Source organism: Drosophila eugracilis, unplaced genomic scaffold, assembly GCF_018153835.1.
Source record: "Drosophila eugracilis isolate 14026-0451.02 unplaced genomic scaffold, ASM1815383v1 contig_2152, whole genome shotgun sequence".
Taxonomy (NCBI): domain Eukaryota; kingdom Metazoa; phylum Arthropoda; class Insecta; order Diptera; family Drosophilidae; genus Drosophila; species Drosophila eugracilis.
Window position 1 is genome coordinate 58,952 of NW_024573036.1, and position 25,100 is coordinate 84,051.

Sequence of the window (25,100 nt, forward strand, 5' to 3'; positions counted from 1 at the left end):
CAAACTGACGAGAAAAAACAATAACAATAATTTTGTTATTTCGATATTTTCCCTCACGTATGTCTGTGGAGGGTTTTTATGATGTAAAGGGGATTTCCGCTTGACAACTTTGACAACTTGGGGCACACTCACACACATGGCCATTCTTTGGTGGCTAAATTTATACCTAAACTGGGCTGGGAGTTGCCTGTTGAAAATGAAATTGAAAATTCATATGGAGCTCCCGGAAGGACAAAACAAAAAAAAACACACCCACACTCCCCAACGGAAGGAAGCCAATTCAATAACATACATATTACGAAAGTCAGGCTGTAAAAAATGTCCTGCGGCTGAATTTCCAATAAGGGAGATACTTTAATTGGAAAATAATGGGGGAAATCTCTGATCTGGCATAATTGTGCGTGTTTATTGTTGAGCTTGGGCATGTTTATTAATTTGTATTTATCATAATGGCCGAATAATGAAGAGCGGCCTTCCTCGTTTACAGTTTCACTCTTTTTCTGTCTGCTGTTAAAACCAATTAATTTGATTTATTATTGCCCTCCATACGATCCTATTGTGTATATATCTGGGGAGCTAATTTAGGCAGAATTTTCGCTGGAATTCCGTGCTAAGCCTGAGTTAATTGGCAGCCCTCACGTCCCACGCTTCTCATTTGTGTTATGATTAATTGTAAGGGAAATTATATTCAGCAAATTCATCATAGGCACTTCGGAATTGTGTTCAGGTTTAATCGTTTCAATTATTTTTAAACATTTAAGGCACTCCCTTTAATCGATTACAATTTATGCTAGCCCAGCATTAGAGAAATGAGAGTCCTGCTTCTTTGGGCGACTGCCTTTTGGCCCACGCTCCGTGTGAGCAATTTAAAAACAAGCAAGCTGCCGAGCCCGATGCCGAAATCGCTTCGGGGAGGCTATCAACATCATGTGAGCTTGGCTGCCGAAGGTCCTCTTTTTGGCTGCTTAAACGCTCCACTGAGCCCGCCTCGTGTATTTGCTTTTCTTATTTTCCCGAGGCATTTTGTCGCTTCGGAAATTGCTTTGCTGTTAATTGTTTGCTTCAATTGATTTAATTTTAAAGCTTAGAACTTGCCAACTTGGTGGTGCAACTTTCCGAAATTGAAACTCAAGTTGTTGCCTAATAGTTTCTGAATAGTTTCGCCTCAGAAGTCAAGTCCAAGAGAAGTAAGTCTCTTGCAGCCAATAAATGGTTGAACCGTCGATTTTTGTTAAAATTTTTGTGGTTTTTGGGGAATTGGCTCTTCTGTGGCTTGGTGATGAAATCGCTTAAAAACCATAAAACGCACAATTCATCTCAAAATTCTGTCCTTGTCCTGTTTCGAGTCAAGTGACTGTCGTCAGCTTGAGCTCACTTAATTGCAGTCTATTATGCCATCAACGCCTCTGAGTGTCCTTTTAAGTGCCAGCAGTGTGGGTGTGATGATGTTTGTGTTTTTATGTGTGAGCACCTGACATCCGTATCCTGTTGTCTGTAAAACTGCAACTGCACGGAATGGGGCACTTATCCAGCCTTAGACGTCATACCCAAGGACGGCTTGGCTCGGGGTGTTGCATTTGCCATAAAAGTTGTTTCACGTTGATGATGCCACCTATAAGCTCGCAATTACTCCACTTTGCATAATGAGTGGAGCCAAACACTTGAATAAAATGGTTGTCAAAATCATTAGCCCCGCTTTTTATGCCCGCACTCAGCAGGTTTTCAAGTGCACAAAAATAATTACAAGTACAAGTTTTTGGATAGGGCCACTTGACTCAAGAGCAGACTGTATAAATACGGGGTGAAATGGCATTGCAGCCTTTTAGGCAACTTGGCAAAATTTATGATGCTGCGAGGGTGCACTGCAAGTGAAATATTAAGTATACGCAGTGTAAGAAAACCTTTTGGGATTAGAAGTGCAGAAAATGCGTTTTTATTGTTACAAATTTTATGACAAATTTATTACTTAAAATAACTAGAGTATATATATATATTTTCGTAATAAAACTATTTAAAGGTAGTTTCTTACAGTGTTTTAGTGTAAAGGTACAGGCAATTCTCAACGCAGCTTGGCAGCGTTTTAATTATGCCGAGTCCAGGATTTCCAGTCTGGCTCTTCGTCTTTTTTTTTTGGCTTTCAATAGTTTTGCTCTGCCACCTGCTCTGTTCTATTCCCCTCTCTTTTTTCTCTTTTTTACCCTTCTCACTCTTTGAAAGTTCAGCTGTAAATTACAACACTCTTTTCACGCAATGCTGCACTTTTGGGCTGCTGGTGTGGGAGGATTACGGAAGAGATGTGTGTCTGTTTGTTTGCGTGTTGTTGCTACTTTAAGGAGCGTGTGATTAAGTTGATAGACGTCACTCAGCTTAAAACTTGGCTAAGCACCGAAGCGTTGAGTTGTGCTTCTTGCCACCGTGATGAATTGCATATGTTCGGGGAAACAGTGCTGGAGTGGGATTCCGATTACTTATAATTACAATGGTTTTAAGGTGGTAGGAGCTCATGGAGATGGATGAGGCTTATCTGCTTTGCAAATAATTCATTAACCCTCAGATAAGGTTACACATGATGACTGTTTGTTAGGTCTTAAATATTGATTTTCCAATTTAATATTACTGTTTACCAACTGTAATTATCCTAAGGTATTAATTATTACAAATATATTAGGAAATATATTTTGACATAATGTTCGAATCTGGTAGAAGATAATATTGTTTCAGTATTGATTTTCTAATTTCGTTCGTTTACAAACTACTATTATCCTGCTGTATTAATTATCACTCTTTCCAAATAGCCAAAAGCTGCTTCTGGCAGATATAATGAAGACTGAAACTAAAATAGAAGATCTGCTTAGGCAGCCGCTTAAGTTGTAATGCCGTAATTTAATATTCCTCTCCATGACCATTGCCTTGTGCGGAGTGCTGGTGGCTTTATTTTGCCTTAAATCCCCGCCAGGGTCTGCTCCATCAGTCGCTGTTAACAAGCTCCTACAACTTGTAAGCTCTATGGCAGCCAGCCAGTCGTGACGGGTCCTGAGCCCTCTGCTCGGGGCAACAGGTTTTTACGACCCCACCAAAGCCATAAACTTTGACCCAAAGCCAAGCTGAGCAGCAGGAGCTCAAATAGTTTTAAACGCACTATGCCAGATATAGAGCCATGGAGCCGTCACTGAGTGGGCCATGGCCAGATGCAGTTGGCATCAGAGCCGTCTGGCCAAAAGCGGATTTTTCGTCGGTTCTTTGGGTTTTGTTAAAAACTGCCACTGTTCATTGTTGAATCATCACTCAACTGGCTGGTTTTCCTTTTGGCTTGGAAACTGAGAAACAAGCGGGGGCAAAACTGCAGTCGGCTTTGGGTGGGAAACTCACACGCTGGGAAAAAGCTTGCCGCTGACGAGCAGCTGACGAGCGGATGATTACGTTTTTTTAGTGAATTGCCCATGTCCACGCTTACGTCCTCGTCTGAATTCAAGTCCAAGTCTTGTCTTTTCTTCCAGGCTACACAGCCCTACTTTATGCTCATTTTATTTTGGCAGTTTTTGCACATTTCTTTCTCATTTTTGTCCTCTTTTTTTTTTTACTTATTTTTACTACATCCAATGACAAGCGTAATAAATGCTTTGCTGTCAGCCTGTGCTTTTCTTCTTTTATTGTTGCCTCCTTTGGCGTGTTTTGTTCATTGTTTAGTTCCTGCACAACAACAACAGCGTACGGCCGCCCTTGACCACGCCCCCTGCCTTTTGTTCCCTCGACTTTTGTGAAATATGAATCTGAAGAAGGGGAAATCCCGCCCAACAGGCCCCATTTTAATTTGAGTGTTCTGTGTGACTGTTTCCAAAAACTGTGCTGCATACTTTTCGGCTGTATCCGAAAGAGACACACTTTGAAAACAGGAATTTTCCCCGTCCTGGCCGAGATTTACCCAAAAAACTTCATTCTTCTGCCCAACAACAGCATTGGCTCATCCAAGTCCTTCATGAAGGCTAGCTCGCGGCAGGAGTTCATGAAGCTGCCACTGCAACAGGTGAAGAGAATCGACCGCTGGGACTCGCTGCGGGGATCCACCTCGGACACCTTCACCGAGGAGACCTTTGGACCCCTCTCCAATGTCCGGTTTGCGGTCTTCGCCCTTGGCTCCTCGGCCTATCCGAATTTCTGCGCCTTCGGTCAGTATGTGGACAACATTCTGGGCGAACTGGGTGGCGAACGCCTGCTGAGGGTCGCCTACGGCGACGAGATGTGTGGACAGGAGCAGTCATTCCGGAAATGGGCGCCCGAGGTTTTTAAGGTAAGTGAGTGAATGAGTGTGAGCTAAAGTGACATCTTTATGCGAATCTGTGACAGGCACATGTGAAAGTATGCAACGTTTTCGTAAGAAATTTGTTCCTAGGAGACACAGTGCGTATACGCAATGGATATCAGATGGAAGACACACTGAGAAATGAGGCTTCAGAGCAATATTTTGTTTCTAGACTAGCTTATCTTTAAAAAGATTGCATTTTAACTTTATATCCAAGGATAAAATGTTACTTTTCCTTAAAATCTTTAGCTCGCCTGTGAAACCTTCTGTCTGGATCCCGAGGAGAGTCTTTCGGATGCTTCGCTGGCTCTGCAGAATGATTCACTGACTGTAAACACAGTGCGACTGGTTCCTTCGGTTAGCAAAGGTTCCTTGGACAGTAGTCTGTCCAAGTATCACAACAAAAAAGTACATTGCTGCAAAGCAAAGTCGAAGCCCCATAATCTGACCCGATTAAGTGAGGGAGCCAAGACCACGATGCTGCTGGAGATCTGCGCGCCAGGCTTGGAATACGAGCCAGGAGATCATGTGGGTATCTTCCCGGCCAATCGAACGGAGCTGGTCGTTGGTCTTTTAGATCGATTGGTGGGCGTAGATAACCCCGACGAAGTGCTGCAGCTGCAATTGCTGAAGGAGAAGCAGACCTCGAATGGGATCTTCAAGTGCTGGGAGCCGCACGATAAAATACCTCCCGATACTCTAAGGAATCTCCTGGCCCGATTTTTCGACCTCACCACTCCGCCATCCCGACAGCTGCTCACCCTGTTGTCGGGATTCTGTGAGGATGCTGCGGATAAAGAGCGGCTGGAGTTGTTGGTCAACGATTCTTCGGCCTACGAAGATTGGAGGCACTGGCGTTTGCCCCATCTGCTCGACGTCCTCGAAGAGTTTCCCCTCGTGCCGCCCACCAGCTCCCTCTTTTGCTCGCCCAGCTAACGCCCCTGCAGCCCCGCTTCTACTCCATCTCCTCCTCGCCTCGCCGTGTGAGTGATGAAATTCATCTGACGGTGGCCATCGTTAAGTATCGTTGTGAGGATGGACAGGGTGACGAGCGGTACGGAGTGTGCTCTAACTATCTATCTGGTTTGGGGGCAGATGACGAACTCTTCATGTTTGTGAGGAGCGCCCTGGGCTTCCATTTGCCCAGCGACCGAAGTAGTCCAATCATTCTGATTGGTCCTGGCACAGGGATTGCTCCTTTTCGCTCCTTTTGGCAGGAGTTTCAGGTCCTCCGTGATCTGGATCCTGTGGCTGCGTTGCCTAAGATGTGGCTGTTCTTTGGCTGCCGGAATCGGGATGTGGACCTGTACGCTGAGGAGAAGGCGCAGCTGGAGAAGGATCAGATCCTAGACCGAGTTTTCCTGGCTCTGTCCAGAGAGCAGGCCATTCCAAAGGTAATTGTCTGCAATGAAAACTGTGCTCTTTTGAGTTTATTGGGAAAACATAAACTATTTATACACTAAAAACAATTAGTTAATACAACAAATGCAATGACTAAACAAAAAGTAAATTGTTGATTAACATTCGTGATGTTTTTCCACTGTATGTGAGCAATGCACGCTTAAACAATGATTGGTTTTTTGATTTGCAGACATATGTACAGGACCTGATTGAACAGGAATTCGATTCGTTGTACCAGTTGATTGTGCAGGAGAGGGGCCACATCTACGTCTGCGGCGATGTCACAATGGCCGAGCATGTGTACCAGACCATCAGGTAAGGTTTGCTTTGCTTTGCCTTAAGTTTGATTGCCTTTGTGTGTTTGGGCCAAAGAGTGGGCGAAACTGCTCTTTCAGACCAGACCCACTCCCCTGGCTCGACACCACTGGGAGTTTTCTGTTTTCCAATGGCCAACGGCCAGGTATTTTGCCATCGCTTGCTTGGCTTTTATATTTCGTTTCTCTGCCTCGCATTTTTTCAAAGCCTCTGATTAAGTGCCTTATTGTGAAATACGGGCTGTCTCTATCCATACACACAGGATATTGCATAATGGCGCTGCCCTTGCTGGGGATTTCAATAAAGAGACCTACCTACTCGTAATCTTAAGCGGTTTAGTTTAATTGAAACCAGGGCAGAGCCTCTGCAGCTGCCCCATCTGTTGCGTTTGCTAATTAGGAGAGGTTCTTCCAGGAAAATTCGTACATTTCTTGATATAATTCTTGTAATTATGAGGCAGGTTATTAAGAGATTATTTGCCAGTTTCACATTTAAGAATAATGTATATTATTTCTATTAACTCTTCAGTACACAAATCTAAAAGCCCTTTCGCCACTCAGTCCCTATAACTTACTTTACATATCCCTTTGCGAATAAATAAAAAGTTTTTTCAGAATTTTCCTGTATTTTCTATACACACTTCAACTTTAGTATATTCCTTTCTCTTTGGCAGGAAGTGCATTGCCGGCAAAGAGCAGAAAAGCGAGGCGGAAGTTGAGACATTTTTGCTAACACTGCGGGTAAGTATCCTTAGTGGTAAAAGGCAAAGCTTTGGCTATAAATACCGACATTGAAGGGTTTCCTCCTTTGCCACACCCTGCGTATGAGCAATATTTGTAGCACTAGCATAAAAATAGTTTTGCACAATGTAGTGTAAACTAACATTTGATGACAGCAAAATCTACATACATTGTGTTGCACTGTTCTTTCGATTTTTCCTAGGACGAGAGTCGCTACCACGAGGACATCTTTGGGCATCACGCTGCGAACGGCTGAGATACACACAAAGTCAAGGGCCACGGCCAGGATTCGAATGGCCTCTCAGCCCTAGTGGGATTCTCAAAACTAATCAAAATAGGCGGGATTTGAATTCCGAATAAGTCAAGAATACCAAACATTTATCTTTCATTTCTTCCATATTCAAATGCAATTAAATATTGTCGCTTTGTTCATTACTTATTCGTACGAATAACGTTTAAATAAATTACATTTTATTATTGATTCTAATGTACAAATTAATTCCGAAATCAAAATCTAAATGTTAAAATATATTTCAAATAAACGAATCCAAAAAATAAGTCCATCGAGTCGTTAATAAAAAAGGGAGTGGTTTGGATTAGTCAAATGCAATTTTCAATTTCAGCTCCGGAGCTAAGGCCATTGGCTAAACGGCTTAAATTGGCTAAAGGGAAATGGAAATTTGACGATTGGCAAACTGTGCAGAAAATGCAATTTATAAAATAAATACCCACTTCCCTTTCAATGTATTTTCCAGACTTTCCCTTCCGCGATTGGTTCTGGTTGGAAAAAGTTGGAATAACACCAGCTTGGCAATGCCAGACTTCAAAATAGGCGAATCATATATTTTTACCTTCTAGCACAACAGTGGTTCTAACTACTTGATTTCATGAAAATTCTATTAGTTACGTAGTTAAAAATATCAAAGTAAATGCCCAGCATGTCAGTCAAGTAGGAAAAGTAGATTATAATAAAAAATACAACGAGACACGTTTCTATATTAATCAATTAGAGTGTTTCCTTATCTCAGGCCTCGGTGCATCGACAGCGCTGTGGATGCGCCAACATTCCGGTGGCTGTCTGCGGTTTCAAAGCGTTAACAGATTTGTACCTTGTGCGAAATTCTAAACATCTACATCCCAACTCTGGCCAAACGGGCTCACCGCTAGCCCACCAAGCGACTAGGTATCTGGGAGTATCTGATTTCAATGCTGAAATTGAATTGTGAGCTCTGCTTGGCTTCTGTTTGACTTGTTCTTGTTTGTGTGCTGATATATAGTATGTGGCATATAGGGTATGCCGGCTGTTTGCACGTTGCATGTTTATTTGCTCTTTTTTTTCTAACCATATGGAAGGAAGTTATATTTGTTGATATGCCAAAAAATGTGGAAAATCTGTGGGTACAATGAGTTGTTAGGTGGGTTTACTAAATATCTCTTTTAGATGTTACTTAAGGGTATAATTTTTAATTAAACCCAATCATATGTTAGCCTTGTTTTGGCTTTAATTACATTTCACACAATCACATTAGTATGTTAAGGAAAATTATCAAAAATCTTCGAATAAATATCTAAAAAATTAGTATCTACCAAGTCGAGCCACTTGAAAGCAATGTTTTTACTCGTTTCATTTAGAATAGCGTTTTTGTGTTTGTTTTTGTTAACGGAAATTTCTACTGCAGTGAATAGTCGCGGTTTGACTTCTGATTGACATTTTTTCCCCGTTTTTTTAAGATACAGCACGCGTATCTCTTTCAATCAAGTCAGCTTCCTCTCATATTTCAGGTTTTGACATATGTCAATGGCAGAAACACAGGAAACTGAAAGATATTGCTAGGAAATTGAAATCAAAAGGTTTAAGGGACTCGGTTTATCCCTATTTAGCCACGGGAAAGGTCAAACACCTGGGCGGCTTTACTTTGAATGTAATTTAAAAAGCGATTTTATCGTTAATTAATTGCAGTTCTGAGTTAATATTTCCACAATTCACTGACCTTTTGCTTTCTTGCATTATCGTCGCCCGATTTGACTTATGCAAATTCGGTGGAAATTGATAAAGTCGCGTGGCTAAGGGGCATATTACTGCTGTTCTCGACGGTTTCTGTTGAAATCGGTACGAATGACATGGCTGGGAAGGTAAGTGGACATGCTGACCGCACCATAAAGAGACTTAAATTTGCTTTTACCAACTGAAATGCGATTGTAAAACTCTGCAGAAATGGTAATCGTAAACTGATGTCAATGGCTTATTGGGTTTTTTCGACCCGTAAATGAAATCACCTGATCTTTTTTAGCCAGAACATGAGTCAGCAGTCAAGGGACTCGGGTTAATTGCTCGGGATAAGCCCTGATTAACAAATGGAATGCAGTTTTCTTGACAGTGTCGAGAGAGGCTTTGGCACGCGACTCCCTTGCCATCGCTCCACAAACACTCCAGTATATGGATACACTCTCGATTCCAAATTAATCAACCGACTTTCAACGGCCAACCTCAGACGGCCACAACAACAACCGTTCAGATGCCCCAAGTCCAAGTCCCACCAACATTCCTGACATAATTTCGTGTGTGAGTAAGCAAACGAGTTCGGGAAAAATTAGACGTCATCACCCAGCCTCCGTTGCCGCTGGCAACAAACGGTGGGACTCACAAAAACGCTGTCTATAGAATCCACCAAGGTGCAAAGTCGAAGGTAAGCGGCGGGGAAATTGGAATTTTTTAATATTTTCAGGATTTGCCTCGATTCAAGGAATGTCTAAAGCGAATGCCTGAATTCAAATTGGCTAACAACGAGAATATTTAATTTTAAAAACAATATGTGGGGAAATTTAAGTAAACCAAATTTTTGATTAGTCATTCAAGATACCATATCTACGGGGACAAAATATTACTTCCCAGCGGAAGCAACATGTTGCGAATAATCCAGCAACAACAAACTACATTTTTGCCGGCTCGCAAGTTTTGCCTTCGATCTTCGGCTGGAAAGTTCGCTTCGAACTTAAATCAGCGCCGACGTAGCCGGCTCAAGCGCAGTGATGTCTTCTTTGGAAAAGAAATAGCTAGTTTATAGCTATTTGTTTTTTAGGTTTATTTTTATGTTTTATATTTATTTAAAGTTACTTTTCTTAAAAAATTATAATAAAATATTTATTTTAAGAATTTTATTAAGTTTAAATTTTTGAGTTGAAAAACTTATTACACGAAATTGAGTTTCTTTATAGTTGTATTCAGAAGAGTAAAACCTCACAAAATTTCTATATTTTGTATTACCAAATATTTCTTTTTCTTTTCCAGTGTAAAATCTATCATTTAAAATAAATCCCAAAACTAGCCAGAAAATAGCCGATCCATCATCACCGCTCAAGCCTAACATTGCGACTTGAACTTGCCGCCGTTCGAAGCCGGGGCGTGCATAAAGAGTTGGGGCGGGGCAGGGCAGGTGTGCGAGCGAGCTTGGTTACCGCCGACGGCTGCAACAACAAAAGGCAAACATCGCAAGTCTGATGTCGATTTTTTTGTCCGACCGCGCTTCGTTTATTTTAGTTAGTAACGAGATTTCGAGCGCTCAACGTTGACGTCGCGGTTGAAAATCGAAAATCGGCTAAAAAGCTTCAATACAGTGCGTACTCCCTAAGCCGAACGATCCGCCAGTGAGTGTGTGACTGTGTGCGGGCGCAGACATGAAGTGAATAAGAAATTGGAAAACCACTAAAATATAACATATATGTAAAATATATTTGTTAAAAAAAGGCAAAAGAAAACGCAAGAAACGTGGGTAAGGCCAAAAGCGAGGCAAAAACCAACAACAACAGCAACTCGGCTTAAATCAGAAAATATTTCTTTAAGCCCATCGCGCGCCTCAAATCGAAAAAGCGCGAAATATTTATTTCGGCCCCAAACGTAAGTGTCTGCATGTGCAAGTCGATATATGCCTTAGTTATATATTATATATAGCTATATAAAAATATATATAACCAAGTGTTAGGCACAACAAACTAGGGGACACTTGTAATAAATTGCAATAGCAACAAAACTAATACAAAAGTTGTTGATTGTCGGTTGCCAAGAGTGAAATTATTGAACAAGAAATTTGTTTTCATTCAGGAGGGTTAGCTTGGTGATTTTCAGTTCGGCGAAGTGGGGGAAAATGCGCCAAAATATTTATAGGCCGTAAATATACAGTTTTGGTGCAACAGCCAAGGAAATGAAAAACATTTTGGTTGCTGAAGATCACAGTTTTCATATATTTTAAGTTGTATCATTTTACGTATGAGTATTATTCCAAATCCTGAAAAATTATGGGGATTAGTGCTCCCTACTAAGGGAAATATTATTGTAGCTAAGATAAGGTTAAAACTAAAAACTGAAGCAAAAAACCTCATGAAATCATTTAACTATTCAATCATAGTTCCTTCCAGTTAACAAATTATGTTTATCCCAATAGTTTTGCTCAAGTGCTGAACACTTTGAGGTGAGATCGGCTTTCAACGGAAGACTCGAAGTATGTTTACCCACATTTCCTTTGAAATCTGCGAAGCTGCTCCACCAAAACTTCTTGTTAATTCGCAATAAATGGAGGATGAGGTGTCTAACGAATTGTTTTGTTGCCTAAACAAACGCAGATAGTTCAGTTACCTGTTCGATATCCCTGACAAACAATTGAAACGACTCTTCAACTCTGTATTATTACGTTTTGCTCTTTACTTCTGTGTACTTTTTGTCTGAATTTTGAGTGGCAGTGACTAAGTGCTGATTTTTACGATTACAGGTGTTTGAAGTGTATTTGTAATTTATGAGACTCTGTTACTATTATTGCCACAGCCGCTGTGATGTGTGGGGCAGATGAAATGAAGCCATTCGGCGGCAGAAACAGCAGCAACAGCAGCAACAGCAGCAGCCCAGACCTTACAAGGTTCATTGCTACTTGTCACTAGTTGTCGACGTTGTCTGCCGTTTTGACTGTTTCGTGTGTGTTTCATGTAGGCTTGCTGTATAGATAATAAACATTAAGCTTAATGGCATTGTCGCTGGGCTATCCAGACACAAGACTACAACAAAACCAACAACAAAATCGACAAGTAAATCAACAATAAACAAATGGCAAGCCACGCGTGTCAGCCTTTTAGCCGTGGCTTGTGAACTTTTCTTATGGCGTTTTTTCTCTCTCTAGCTTTTGACAGCTTCTATAGCGTGTTAATTCAGATTCAGCATTGTATTGAAATCTTGTTCCTCAATTTTTGGCACATTCATTTGTCGGCTTCTGGGGATTCTTCTTACAAATTAAGCGTCGTTTCTTTCCGATTATAGAAATTTTCGCAGCTTGTTGTCGGTCAGGCGCCCCAGAGTCAGCCGTAAATAAATTTGTTTATTATAGCCGCAATTAGTTGATTTAAATTATTAACTTTGGCTCACTAATGCGCCGAGGTTCAAGGTTAAGGATGGCCATTTAAATGAATTGTGAGCTGTTGTTTCCCGTACTGAACAGTACAAATAAATATAAGTTTAAATATAAATATAAATATAAATATAAATATAAAAATAAATATAAATCAGACATCTAAATGTATGCGAAATCTTTTGTCCGACCGCGTAGAGTCAAGAGAATTATTATAGAATAATTTCTGTTACGTGAGATTAAACAATTTGCCCTGGCAATGTCGCGTGTTGATGATAGTTCAACGATGTGTTTATTTCTTACCTTTTTGCTATATATCTTTCACGTGCTCGAAAGCACCTAGCCGAGTGGTCAGCTTAAGTAAGTCTTAAAGATGACCTAAGAGAGGTGATGAATTCTTAATATAACTATTGTATGCTTTATCCTAAGCATATATCTGCCACTTCCTGCCCAAGAAGCTAATCAAATAAATATGAAAAATATGGCTAGTACATAGTCGTTGCCACTTTAGATATGCCCACTTCATTCATAGGCAAATACCAAGAGGCAGGCATGCCAAACAAATCAAACACAGTGCACAAATGGCTTGCAAAATGGCCAAGACAAGGCGACGACGACTGCGACGACGACGACGACCGCAAAATGCAAAAAATCATTTAACGCATTTTAACAACGCTCATTACCGATTTGACGAAGAGGGGGCCACTTGGGCCTCGCCCACAGAAAACGCCCCTCGCCCACAAACCCGGCACGTGGACCCATTTAAAGTAGTGCAGACAGACAATAAAAAACCAAAATCCAGCGCCGACAAACTCGCACATATCTTCAATATATAGCTACAAAAATATTTGTGAATTTTTATGAATGAAACGCAAAATGTGTTGAATTTGAATTGCTATTGCTCGTCTTTCCATTTTTTTCCGTTTTTTTATATTTTATTTTTGCACACATTGCGTGGCATAGGAGGTACATGGCTTGCATGGCTAAGTAATGAACATTTTTGAAAAATTAAACCTCTTACGAGGAAACTTTACGAAAGGCTTCAAGCTGGCTTCAAAGCCCGCATATCCATAAAAAAAAGTCTGCAAAAAATTAGCTAGATTAACCAAGTCGGGGGGGTAGTACCCTCAGATGTGATTTTCGCTTAATTGCTCATCTCGCAAAAAGTGAAAACATAAATTCGTTATAAGCATTTAAGCCGTATAAATAAATAATGCAAAATGAATTTACTCTCGGGCATTTCTCGCTCACTAAATATTAAATCAATTAATTTGCTGCCCATTGGTTACCAGGAAACGAATTTCATATTTCATTTTTTTTCGCCTACGTCTCAATTGGCTTTGAATTGCCTGATTCACCGGATCATTAAATGTATTTGCTTAAAGCCAATAAAAGTAAAGCACAAACACAGTTTCACTGACCAACTCGCAGTCGCTTTGACAACTGTTGGTCCAAAAGTAAAGTAAATATATAAAACACTTTTAATGATAGATAAATAAACAGCAACAGCAACGGAATATCAATATCTCCAGAAAAAGTATTTACTTACCTTATTAAATGTTGAACTGTCTTGAATGTCGTTAAGATATTTTGAAACACACTGACTCTCGGCAAGGTAAACAGTAGGTAGAAATACCTGTGAGTGTTTTTGCCAAGTTTGTTTAAGATGACTTAACCAGCATCTTCCAATTTCCGGTCGCAAATTGATGAGTTTTTTAGCTGACTCATCTCGAATATTTTTCAAGAGAGTCGGGAGGGAAAACCTTCGAAACAGATGCAAAAATTCTGCAGAAGAGCCTTTACAAGATTTATTCAGTTTCGGTTGAAACATGGCTCATGAATACACAAATGCATGAAGTCCACATGATCTCAACGATACAAATTTCACAAGTGGCTTGAGCCGGGGTTTGTTTATATATTTTTTTTGGGCGAAACCTGTTTCCATATTTCTGCCCAAGTCGAAATCATAACAAAAACATCAACATTTCATCGGTAAGAAGATGGGCGGCATGCATATTATTTTTGGAAATTTGTAAGCTTAGATCACTTCGATATTGAACATCTCGACCTGGCCAATATGTGATTCTGGCCAAAATGCGCATCTAATTACACGAGACTGTGGCGCCATTTAGCGCCGTTTTGGCCATTTGGCTAGCATTGAAAATGCCACAAAAATAATTCAATAAAAAGGACCAGCAGCAACCTTCGTACGTGTAGTTTTAATTAATTTGCTTTCAGAAACACAAATATATTTAAAATCAAGCCTGGCGCCCTCAACAATTCCGAAGCGTGTGTAAAAATTACATATTTCGCATGTGGCGGCCTCGTTTTGAAATGATATTGAATATCGATCGGAGTGGTCTGTGGGCTGTTGGCTGTGTTTGTCCAGCCCCATTTTGACTCATCCGTATTTAGTTTCGGGTTTTTCTGGTCAATACTATTTATTGCTGGCATTAATCACCTGCGCTATAAAGCCGCAAATAATACCTTTTCGTCTGGGTTTCCGACTTGTTTCGTCTTGACTTTATGAGGGTCCGAACATATTCGGGCAATTTATGAATTCCCATTAAGCTAAATGTTCAATTAGCGTGAAGGCGTGATATTTTGGTTAATCAATGTCAGTTCAAGACATAAAATATATATGCAAAGCGATAAGGGATAGCCACATGAATAAACAGTTTTTAAAAAGATTCAGAAGAGGTATCTTAACCTGAGAACTAGTTTAACCCAAAATGAACTTTTGAGTAACAAACAAATTGTTGATTAACAATTCGCATAACTACAGTTCTTATAAGTTAAAAGTCCCTTCAGTCTCGTATCCAATACACTGTGGCATTCTTTTGACAATCATTACTTGCAGTAAAGTTTCCTTGGGAGAAACTTTGGGGCAAGTAAATTCCCTGCATTACAAGTTGTTGATTTTCGGTGTTTCTTGCTCTGTTTTCGTTGCCATAGTGCCCACATGTAGGCAAAGTGCCACAAAGCTGTTGTAAGTATCTGCTGGATACAAAATTTATAACAGGCAGCAGGAAAACTTTCGAGCTGCCCCAAAAAAAACCCCGCCATTCTTCACTTTATCACCCCTGCCCCAGTCCCTGCCCCTGCCCCTTCCCAAGTTGTAGTTATAGCAAAACAAGCGTAAACAAAAACCTTTTCCGGGGGCAGGGCAGGGGGTAAATATTCATGCACAATTTGCATTTTGTGGCAGCGACTACTTTACATCACATTTTTGTGTCAAATCAGCGCAAATTCGAAGGCGTTTAGACAGCCAGCCCCGTAAGGCGGGCCAGAAGTGAACGACCCACGGAATCCGCTGGCACATGTAAGCCAAATTGGGCTGCCTTCTTGGCCTCACCTCTTGCCAACTTGACGTGGCTATTAGGGCCCGGGAAAGCCAAGTTGCGGCCAGTCGCAAAATGCAGAGCAAACATTTTAAACAAAATGTCAAGAATGAAACGTGGCGCTGACATAGACACACTCCGAGATGGAGTCATTGTCTTTAGATAATGGCTAGCTATGTCAAATAGTCAAGTTGTGACAGGAAGCTACTGAAGGAAGGATGCTTCCAAGAAGTTAATGAGATATCTCAATTGAAAATTTGAATTTATTTATTATAAGTAAATAATCAAATCTAGTTTCTTTAAGAAGACCCATAAAGTTTTATCCTTTTCCGTGCTCCCTTAGCTGTTGTTATATAAACTTTATCGATTCCAAGTCCTTTCTGCACCCAACTATCCAAGAATTATTCAGGAAACATCCTACATCCTATGTGCAGTTGCCTTTTGAGCTGTCAAAATGAAAATTCGCATACGGAAACCACAATAATTGCTGCCATAACACTTGCTCTGACGTCGATGACAGGCCAACAGGGGCAGCAAAAACGCAGTTCGTTTCATTGGCATTGGGTCGGTTGATTTTTGTGTTTTTTATTTTGGGTTTTTTTTTTAGTTTTTTGTTTAGTTATTGGCCGCTTTACAACTTCCAGTGCACATTTCTGCGGCTTGGTCATCAACTCGTTTTCGGCGTGGCAACAAGTTCGGCGAGTGAGAGGAAGCAGCGCCCAAAAAGTAGCGCAATGCAAAAGTATCTGGGATTCGTGAATCTGTGTATCTGTGCCGTGGCCCACATTTGCCGGCTATAATTGAATTCCCACGAATTACAATTTCACCCCAAGTTCAAGTTGAAGCTGCCATAAAAGGCGAAGGAAAAATGCCGCCCAAATTAGATAAACATGTAAATGTTTATTGACACAAAAAGGCTGCTCCGAAGGCATGAATAAATTCAGAATGTGTAATGTGCATATGAATAATAAGAAAAGGACACAACTGGCGATACAAATTGACGTTTTATTTGCCTTTCACCTGATGACAGACGACAGCAGGCAGACGGCAGTCAGCCGAGAAGGGACCCCCAAAGGAATCGAGTTTGGGTTCTCAGACGAGCCAAGACCAGACCCAAAAACCTCAACGCATAATGAAGTAATTGGCCGAATTTGTCTTTGGCCCACAAGGAAAGTTGTGGAGATGCGGCTTTAAGATAGAAATGTATCTGAATCCAGGGGTGGCTACTTCGTCGAAGATACATTAAAACTTCGCCCTACCGCTTTGACTTTCAAAATGCGAATGCACTTTTGTCGGACGTGACAGGTTTTTGTTGCTCCACTTTTGTTCGTCTTTCCTTGTTTTTGGTTCATTTCATTTATTTTTTCGCTGGCCAGCAGGAAGAAGGCGAACCTTTGGGTTTATTGACTTTTTGACTCACATTAAATGGGTCTTAAATTCTTGAAAACTTTTAATGCGATGGCTTAGTTTAAGCTGGCCGGCGATGACTTACTGCAGCTTTCTGGGGATCACTTTGCCCGAATAAAGTTAAGGTAAAGCGCTCAAAGTTAATCCCCTAAAAAAAAAAAACAAAGCGTGGTGAAAATTAAATCCATAACCAGTCGAAAAACAGAATTGGGTCACATAACAACTTAATATATTAATCGTTTTATTTGTTGAGATTAGTTAGTCATAGAGACACCAATTTCACCAATTTTAGCAAGCACATTAAAAAGCGAAAATTATTTTTTTTAGCAATCACTTAAACAAGTCACGTGCGTGGAACAGGGTCGATTATGGTTAATCAAGGGGAGGTTAGACCAAAGGCAACAACTCAATTCCGTATTATCAATTAAAATCGGAAATGGAATGAATAAAGCCAACTGCGTGTGAGGTCAGGCCGATGCTCCGACTTCCTATAACCCTGTAATGACCCTTCAATCAACGTGCCTGTGTTTGTCAGATGGAGGGAAATCAATTGCCTCCGGCTGTCAAATTAACATTATCTTTTGTTACCAATACGTTTTGTTTGGCCAAAAGTGTTTCGTTGATTGACCGAATTGCTAATGACAGATGAATACTAAGCAAAGCCTGGGAATTCGTGCATGATTTCTCCTTTTGGATATTCTTGGAATACCACAAAATTATTATTCTTAGTACCTTAAAGAGTCCTTTACTTGGGTTTAAGGTCTTACTTTAATGATTTCTTCTATACAACTTAGCTTGAATCAATTTCAATCTGATTAATTTCTGGTAAATCGTTAATAATTAAAGCCTCCCGAAGTGCATTTCTGCAGTAGCCACACCTCTGGGCATTTAAATGCAATTAAGTTCTATGCCCATTTACAATTAACCACTCCGATCATGTGGACCTGGAAACCTAACTGGTAATTATTCATGCAACAGCCCAGACAGGCTGAGATCGTGCTAAAAATAAAGACGAATGCATTACAAGCCGAGACCCTGTCAGCCACTTAAGGGCAATCTTCGCTTATTATGCGAATAATAGACCGAACCCGACAAACCCGACAACCCGACATGGGATCTAACATACTGAACGACTAGCCACAGGAATAGAATAGAGCAGGCGAAAGCGACGCATGTGCTCCACTAAAAATAGACGCAACCATTTTCCAACCGGGCTGATGACGATGATGGCCCATAAACGCGGAGCAGTCAGCCACGGAGCTGGATGCCAAACTGCTGATTGACATAAAAGAGCAAGTGGAGTTGGTAAAAAAAAAAAATGAAAAACTTAAAAAAAAAAACAGAGAGTAGTCCGTGCAAACTGGCAGCAGTTATACCCAAGAAGATGAATCAACATTCCGAGCGGTCAACGTACCACGTTCAGGAATGGCACGCCATCGAGGATGCAGCTTCTGCTTTTGCTTCTGCTGCTGATGCTGGTGGTGATGGTGATGCTACAGATGATGATGATGATGGTGCTGCTACTGATGAGCAGATGAAGATGGCAACCCACGGCCATGGCTTCATAAAGACAAAGACATCCAGCCAATGGGCAATGCATCGAAAGAGGCTGCTTAAACAAACCCAAAACTAAACGTGACGTCTTTAAGGCGAAGATGAAATGCACTAAAAATGAGATGCTTCTTAATCAATACTTCGAACTATTTGAAATTTAAGCAGATTGACATATTTAATTAAAATGTCATCGCTTTAATACGGTCTGGATTTAGAGGAATCGCTTTGCTTGTCATAAATAAATATTGAAGGAGACGACTTTAGTAGTATAAGACGGTTAAAATGGTTACTATGTCAAGTTTCAAAATGTGTCTTCTTATCGAGTTCTTTGGGGAAGGAATCCTATTGTATATTAAACCAAAGTTAGGAAAAATTTCAACTTTTATGTTAATACATAAGCCAAATTATCTTTTCCTTTCCTTTTTGCTAATAACACCTTCAAGATGTAAAAGATCACCCCGACTATGGAAATTTTCTAAAAAATGTAAATGAAACGATTATATTATTTTCCAAATCCAGACCATCAGCTGTAATACCTTACATAAAGGGTATAAAAAGAAAACTGAGCAGAAGCTGTGGCAGGCAAAAATGAGCAAAGATGCCAGAACGTAACATTAAAATAAACGCGCACAGATAAATCTTTGGTACGACGAGTGGAACGAGGGCAGAGCTCCCAAGCTCCTGGCCCCTTCTTATCATCATCCGCATCCTGAAGCATTGAAAATGCAATCAAATGCGGACTACCGTCGGTGCCTTAGTGTATGGGTGTCTGGGCGAGTACGTGATGTCCAACTGGCGGTCAGCTCGGGCATCTGCAAAATGCACGCACATCGCACATCCGTGAAATTCCTTAGTCGCTGCCGCTTCTGCTGCTGCTGCTTGTGCTTGTGCCATGCATTTACGTTGACGTTGCAATTACAACTGGGCTGGCAGCCAGATGGGAGGGGTCCTCGGCCTGGCTCAGTTAGTCCAAAGCCCTTTTCTTTCTTTGGCTTTCTGTTGGCCATTCCCACGACGAAGTCCAGTACAGAGAAAGAAAAGATTGGTTCTTGTTTTCCTGGTTAAAACTTTTTGAGAACTGCAAGTACTTGATTGTACTTAATAAACGTCAACCCATTCTTAACCAAAGTGGAAATATCTTTCTGTGCAGCAATGCCATTCCAAACTCGAGTCATGTCTTCTGTCCGCTGCCTGTTTACTGTGTGATTATTACAGGCAGCGGGGAAAATAACAGGCTTTCGCTTAGATGCCAGAAGCTGGTCCTTTGGCCAGTTCGGTCACTCAGTGGATGACTGCGGCTGCAAAGTGAGTTACTTAAGAGCTCGGACGGCGGCTTCATTACAGTTCCACGTCCTCTAGTCCTCCAGTCCTCCAGTCCCGGGCATTCACAAAGCCGAACAGCTGAAGAGCACTCTTCTAAGCCCTCGACGTGGAGTGTCCTGGGCAAAAGGCTTTTCTGGCCCAACAAGTGGTTGTCGCCGCATTGTGTATCAATACTCGTACTCACTCACCGGCCACCACAGGCTATCATTATTCCAGTTTCCCCCTCCCGCTAACGATTTGCATTTGGTGCATCCCTCTTCCCGGGCGATTTGAATGTGTCATCGAATTAATTGCGGGCTTAAAGGGAAACGACGATTAGTAATCCCTGTTGCCATGGCATCGATGTGAATGTAAATTGTTCGTCAATGTCTTGAGCATTAATTAAAGCAAATTGGAAGTGCAACTCAGTGGTTTTGGGGGATAACCCCCTGATGAATCGACACAGTAGCTGGGTATTAATATTTATGGATTCATGAAATCTGTTTCAATGCCTTCTTTTAAGACAAAAGCCCTTTTTAAGTCATGGTAAATCACCGAAATAGGTTTATTAGATTCTACTAATAAGGGGACTTGAACACAACTTAGATTTAGTTAGATCTGTCATCTCCTGATGGGAAGAGGCTTGGTCTTGTGATTTCTGACCAGAATGGAGAACTTGGGGCCAACCGCATTTCCATACCGAGTGACTTTATCCACCTTATAGGCAGCTGGGCCAGGTCCAGGCCTCTCGAATCGCCTTTTATCAATCCTACGGCCGAAGGAGTACCGAGGTCCTTTTTGGCCAAAGCAACTCGGCAGCATGTAAGCTCCAGGTCCAGGTCCTTGAATGATATAACGAAAATAAAGTGATTTGTTTTTTTACAAAAATTTGTAATGGCTAGTTACCAATGTTCTTAGACATCACAAATGCGTTTTTCAAAAATATCAAATATTGGTATACAAGTACAAATTTTGGGAGCAACACAAAAATGTGTTTGCCAAGCGGTGCTAAAATAAGTAATGAAGAAAATCGAATCCCAACTTTACTGACACACAAAAGTCTCGGAATGAGTGATGGGCAGAAAACAAAGTCAGGCTAATAAAAAGCTATTAAATGGAGTTTAAAGTTCTGGATTGATAAATCGAGTACCACAAACTGATTGATTAAATATTTATTTATTGTGCATAAGTTTGCAATCTGCTTAATTATCCGTAAATCAACAACTACTGCCAACGCCCAGGGCGCCAGAGAGCAAAAAAGCAACTCACGCTCATTAATTATTAACACCTAGGGCGTAAAAAACATTAATTAACTTTTATGCACACGCCACACTAATTAATATTTAATTTGCCTCAAATTGTGAAACATTTTGCATTGTTCTAACCGCTCCCGGAATCCGATAGACAGTTTCCGTTGTGCACTAATAGATATTTTTATACGAATTTTGTATCTGTCAGATGCGCTCTTCATAAATTTACATAAATCGGAATGCCCAGGTCTCACTTTTGGCCAATTTGATAGGAGTTTAGGCTGATTGGGAGCAAAGTGTTTTATCAAATTAAGCATCTCGCATACCTCGTGTTACTACGTTACTATAAATGTTAACCGTTAACCGAATTATGTTGACATGAAATATTCATGGCATGTTCGACATAAATCACTTATCATAAAATATTTAACATCTTTATTGTGTTGGCCAAACGCTGTTAAGAATGCGAAAACTTAATAAATGCAAATGATTTGGTTTCGATTGCCTGACGCTTAAATCGTTTAAATTTGATTTAAATAATGGGGGCTTTGTGTTGTTTTAATAAAGTTGATTTAATATTAATTCAAAGAGAAGAAACCAAACTTAAAAATGTCAAAAATAAAATCTCTCACCAAATTATGAAATTTGAGCATATTATAAATTATTTTCGCGCTTCCTCTCTTTAAACTTAAATACTCAGGGTCAGATGACAAGTTTGTCTATCACGTTCTTACCATCCAATTGACTTTTTTTCAATTAATAAGTTGCCTTGACCCTTGAACTCTCTCTCATCATCCCCACAAACTTTCACCAGAAACTTATAGCAATTTTTGCTGACATTTTTTCAATTCTGAAAGTTTTTGGCTGAGGCAGCAGACTTTCCAGAAATTAAGTAAAATCAATAAAACTTTCAGGATGAGAGGTATTTACCCGAAAGGCTTAAACCAAAAATACAAATTTACTAATTAAGAAAACTAAGATAACTCGAAGTGAAATTAATTTCATCATTTTGCATTGCAGTAACAGAAATGCACAGAACAGAGAAGCATTCAGAGGCATCCCAGCTGAGACTCGGCCTCGAATTTCATCAGGAGGATTCCGGAACAGATCTGCAGATGTCTAGGAAAAAATGCAATAATAACCAGCAGCGGCGGGGTCGTCGGAGGCGGACGGATTGGGAGAATTTCATTGGAATCCATGGGTCCATCAGCCTGACTTTTGTCATGTTGGCCATTTGCATGGCCCACACGTCGACTGCCGGTAAGTGTTGAAAACTGAAAAACTAATAAAATTCCGTTATGAGTCAAATGATTCGACAAGGGGCAGTCAGGGCTTGGCATTCCAGGCAGAGGAGAGGAGCAGACACTGAAAGCTGACAGCAACATGCAGCAGACACACAAGCCTCAATTAAAAGCACATCAATAACAGTCGCCTCCCACTCGATCCACCCCCAACCGCCCACTCAGCCCGGTGATTCCCCTGCAATTGGCACTTGGCGTGCCAGTTTAGCTCGAGGGTCTGGTTCCTGGGTTTTCGGATTTTGATTTATTTAACAATTTAGCAACAACATTGGCAATGTCGCAAGCTGTGACTGTGACTTGCTCTACATTGGTCCTTCACTTTAGGGGGTTTGGAATTCTGAGAGTGTTTTTTCTTGTCCACTGCTGAAAGGGAATATATTGGAAATTATGCAATTCGTTTTTGTTCAGTTGAATCGGTCAAAATTACAAATTGATTCGAATAGAAGTAGAGTTGAGATTTCGAAAAAAACGAACAAACTTGCTGCCAATTAAATAAGAAGTGTGGCAAGAACTAAATTGGCAAAGGGAAAACACTATTTCAATATCAATTAGAGAGATACCCAAACCCATTTCAAGGACCAACACTTTCTGCGTACTAGCATCTCCTAATGCCCAATAAAACACACTCTCCCATGGACATGCCAATCCACAACCGCAAACGCCTCAAAGCATGCAGTAGTAGCGAAAACACAGTGAACCAAAATAAACTTGTCGCTGCAGTTGGGAGGAAAATTAACACTGGCCCGGCATTAGCTCCCTTTGGGCCATGTTCTCCACGGCCAAAAAACAAACACGAAGCAGCGGCGAAAAAGGAAAACAAAATGTAGCCCAGCTTTGGTCGCTTAAAAATCCCCCTGAGGCCAAATTTGAAAAGCGCTTTAATCGCTAAGCTGCGTTTAGGCGTCAGATTTTGTGTTCCGACAGGTCTGCACCCCGCCCCATAAATTTACCTACGTTCTTTTCGTCCTTTGTATTTTAGCAGCTGTTTAAACATTTTTCCTAACTCGGCCGTTGTTATAATACCCTGTAGTGGTTAAAGGTATGCAGGATCTAAAGGTTTAAGTGGGAGAAAGTTACTTTAATCGGTGGTTAAAATCATAAATTATAGGTAATATCTAAAGAGAGTTACGCAAGCCAACACCCACTTAAAAAAATAGTTATAAATATTTTTCTCTTAATATAAAGTAATAGTTTATTTAACAGAGTACCATATAGTCCACCCATCTAATCCCTCATTGTTTTTTGGAGCTCTTTACCACAACGAGCCGCCAAATGAGGCATCCTGGGAAGGAAGGCGGGAAGTGCGGGTTCTTGGTCTTCCCCGGACTGCCACTCGCGAAAGTGGCGGATGCGGTTTTTGCATGTGTTTGCTTGGCAGCTGCAATTTTCGTTGGCCATTTTACAGGCTCTTGCTTCCCCGGACTTCTATCTCTCCTCCCCTTCCCCCCTGTGAATATGTTCAAGTTCAGAGCTGTTTTAGCAAAAAAAAAATGTTTAAGAGATCCGCCGCAAACCAGCGGTGTGGCCTAGAATGCATTTTTAAAACGAGCCTGCTTAAATGTTAGTCGGGGATATCAGAATTTGCTCACTTCATCCAATTAAATGAAATGTAATTTAAGCCAGCGAATCCGGAAACCCTTCTGCCTAACAAAGGGGTCGAATTGATTCTGGTCAAACGGCACGAAATTAATTTTAATTTTTTATGTGCACCTTTTTAATTTTCAATTAAGTGGCATAGCAAAGAGTAGGCCCAAAGGTTTGATTCGCAAGGAATGGAGTTTAGGTTAAACCTGTAAGAAAATTGTAAAAAGGGTGCTTAAGAGATGGGGATTAAGATTAAAGCAGTTAAAGGGTAAGATAATTTAAAATGTTAAATACTTTATAGTTTGTAATAAATACATAAATATACCGATCAAGGCATAATTTGTATGCCTTTTTCTAGGATGAATATGTTTTTCATACAAATGTTTGCCGAAAGAATATATTTAGAGGCAATAAAACTCAATATTGTTGTATAAAAACCCCTAAAAGCTAACTGGTTTACATAGTTGATTGAAGTTGCCCACTGCCAAAAAAAAAAAAGAGTATGCAGGATAAACGGTCATAGAAATGCCTGATTCTTTTTAACTGCCTTTTTACGAGTCTGAGAGCGATTCTCGACCATAAACCGAAAGCCAAAGCGAAAAATGGCACTCAAACTCTTGTCAAGTGGCACAAAAAACCGACATATAAACAAAACACAGGAGGACCAATGAGAAATAGATGCATTTGGGAAAATCTGGAAAAGCCAAATCTAACTTAGTCGAAGGGAGAAAAAATCCTCTTTGTATTCTGTGTACAGCAAGCCTGGCCCCAGGACAATTGTCAAGGTGAAAAGGGGAAACAAGAAGGAAAAAGGGAAAAAAGGACACAAATCGACGGAATATAAAAATGAACTACAATTTTGCAAATTTTAAGCACATTTCAGTTGCTGTGGAAAAGTCGTCAGTATGGCAAAAAACCGATTTGCATATTTACACCTACACAAGTGCAAACAGCACCCACACTTGGGCAAACACACCATAACACCCGCACACACAGCAACACCCTCCATAACTTGCATACAATAAATCTTGTGACGTCTCGAGAGAAAGACGTCACGTAGGAAAAGGAGGATGGCGAAAAGTAAGAGAGGCTGGGATACGTTTCTTTTCCTGTTTCCTGCTTAAGTTCCTGCCCAGCTCTTGTTGTGTGTGAAATCCTTACAGTCGTCGAGGATAGTTCTCCGAAAACCAGAAGCAGAAGGTCTCTGCATCCTGC

General features: G+C 40.7%; 3 protein-coding genes across 3 annotated transcripts in view; 2 read left to right on the forward strand and 1 right to left on the reverse strand.

The window, feature by feature from the left end:
- The window catches only part of LOC108111047 (nitric oxide synthase), a 32,866-nt gene extending 25,573 nt beyond the window's left edge, over window positions 1-7,293 (forward strand). The window contains 7 exon segments of the mRNA XM_017220376.2: window positions 3,955-4,288; window positions 4,550-5,221; window positions 5,224-5,694; window positions 5,892-6,016; window positions 6,690-6,756; window positions 6,959-6,988; window positions 6,990-7,293. Of these exon segments, the coding sequence (XP_017075865.2) occupies window positions 3,955-4,288; window positions 4,550-5,221; window positions 5,224-5,694; window positions 5,892-6,016; window positions 6,690-6,756; window positions 6,959-6,988; window positions 6,990-7,067 (1,777 nt within the window). The 3' untranslated portion in view covers window positions 7,068-7,293.
- A 2,994-nt stretch (window positions 7,294-10,287) lies between these two features.
- LOC108111016 (mucin-5AC) overlaps window positions 10,288-25,100 on the forward strand; it is a 28,105-nt gene continuing 13,292 nt past the window's right edge. Inside the window, 2 exon segments of the mRNA XM_017220329.2 lie at window positions 10,288-10,651; window positions 22,021-22,260. Coding sequence (XP_017075818.2) covers window positions 22,029-22,260 — 232 coding nt within the window. The 5' untranslated portion in view covers window positions 10,288-10,651; window positions 22,021-22,028.
- On the reverse strand, window positions 20,292-20,781 carry LOC108111017 (outer dense fiber protein 3-like protein 2). The gene is made up of 2 exons (XM_017220330.2): window positions 20,657-20,781; window positions 20,292-20,592 (listed from the first exon to the last, which is right to left on the reverse strand). The coding sequence occupies exons 1-2, from the start codon at window positions 20,670-20,672 to the stop codon at window positions 20,372-20,374; spliced, it is 237 nt and encodes a 78-aa protein (XP_017075819.1). The 5' UTR covers window positions 20,673-20,781; the 3' UTR covers window positions 20,292-20,371.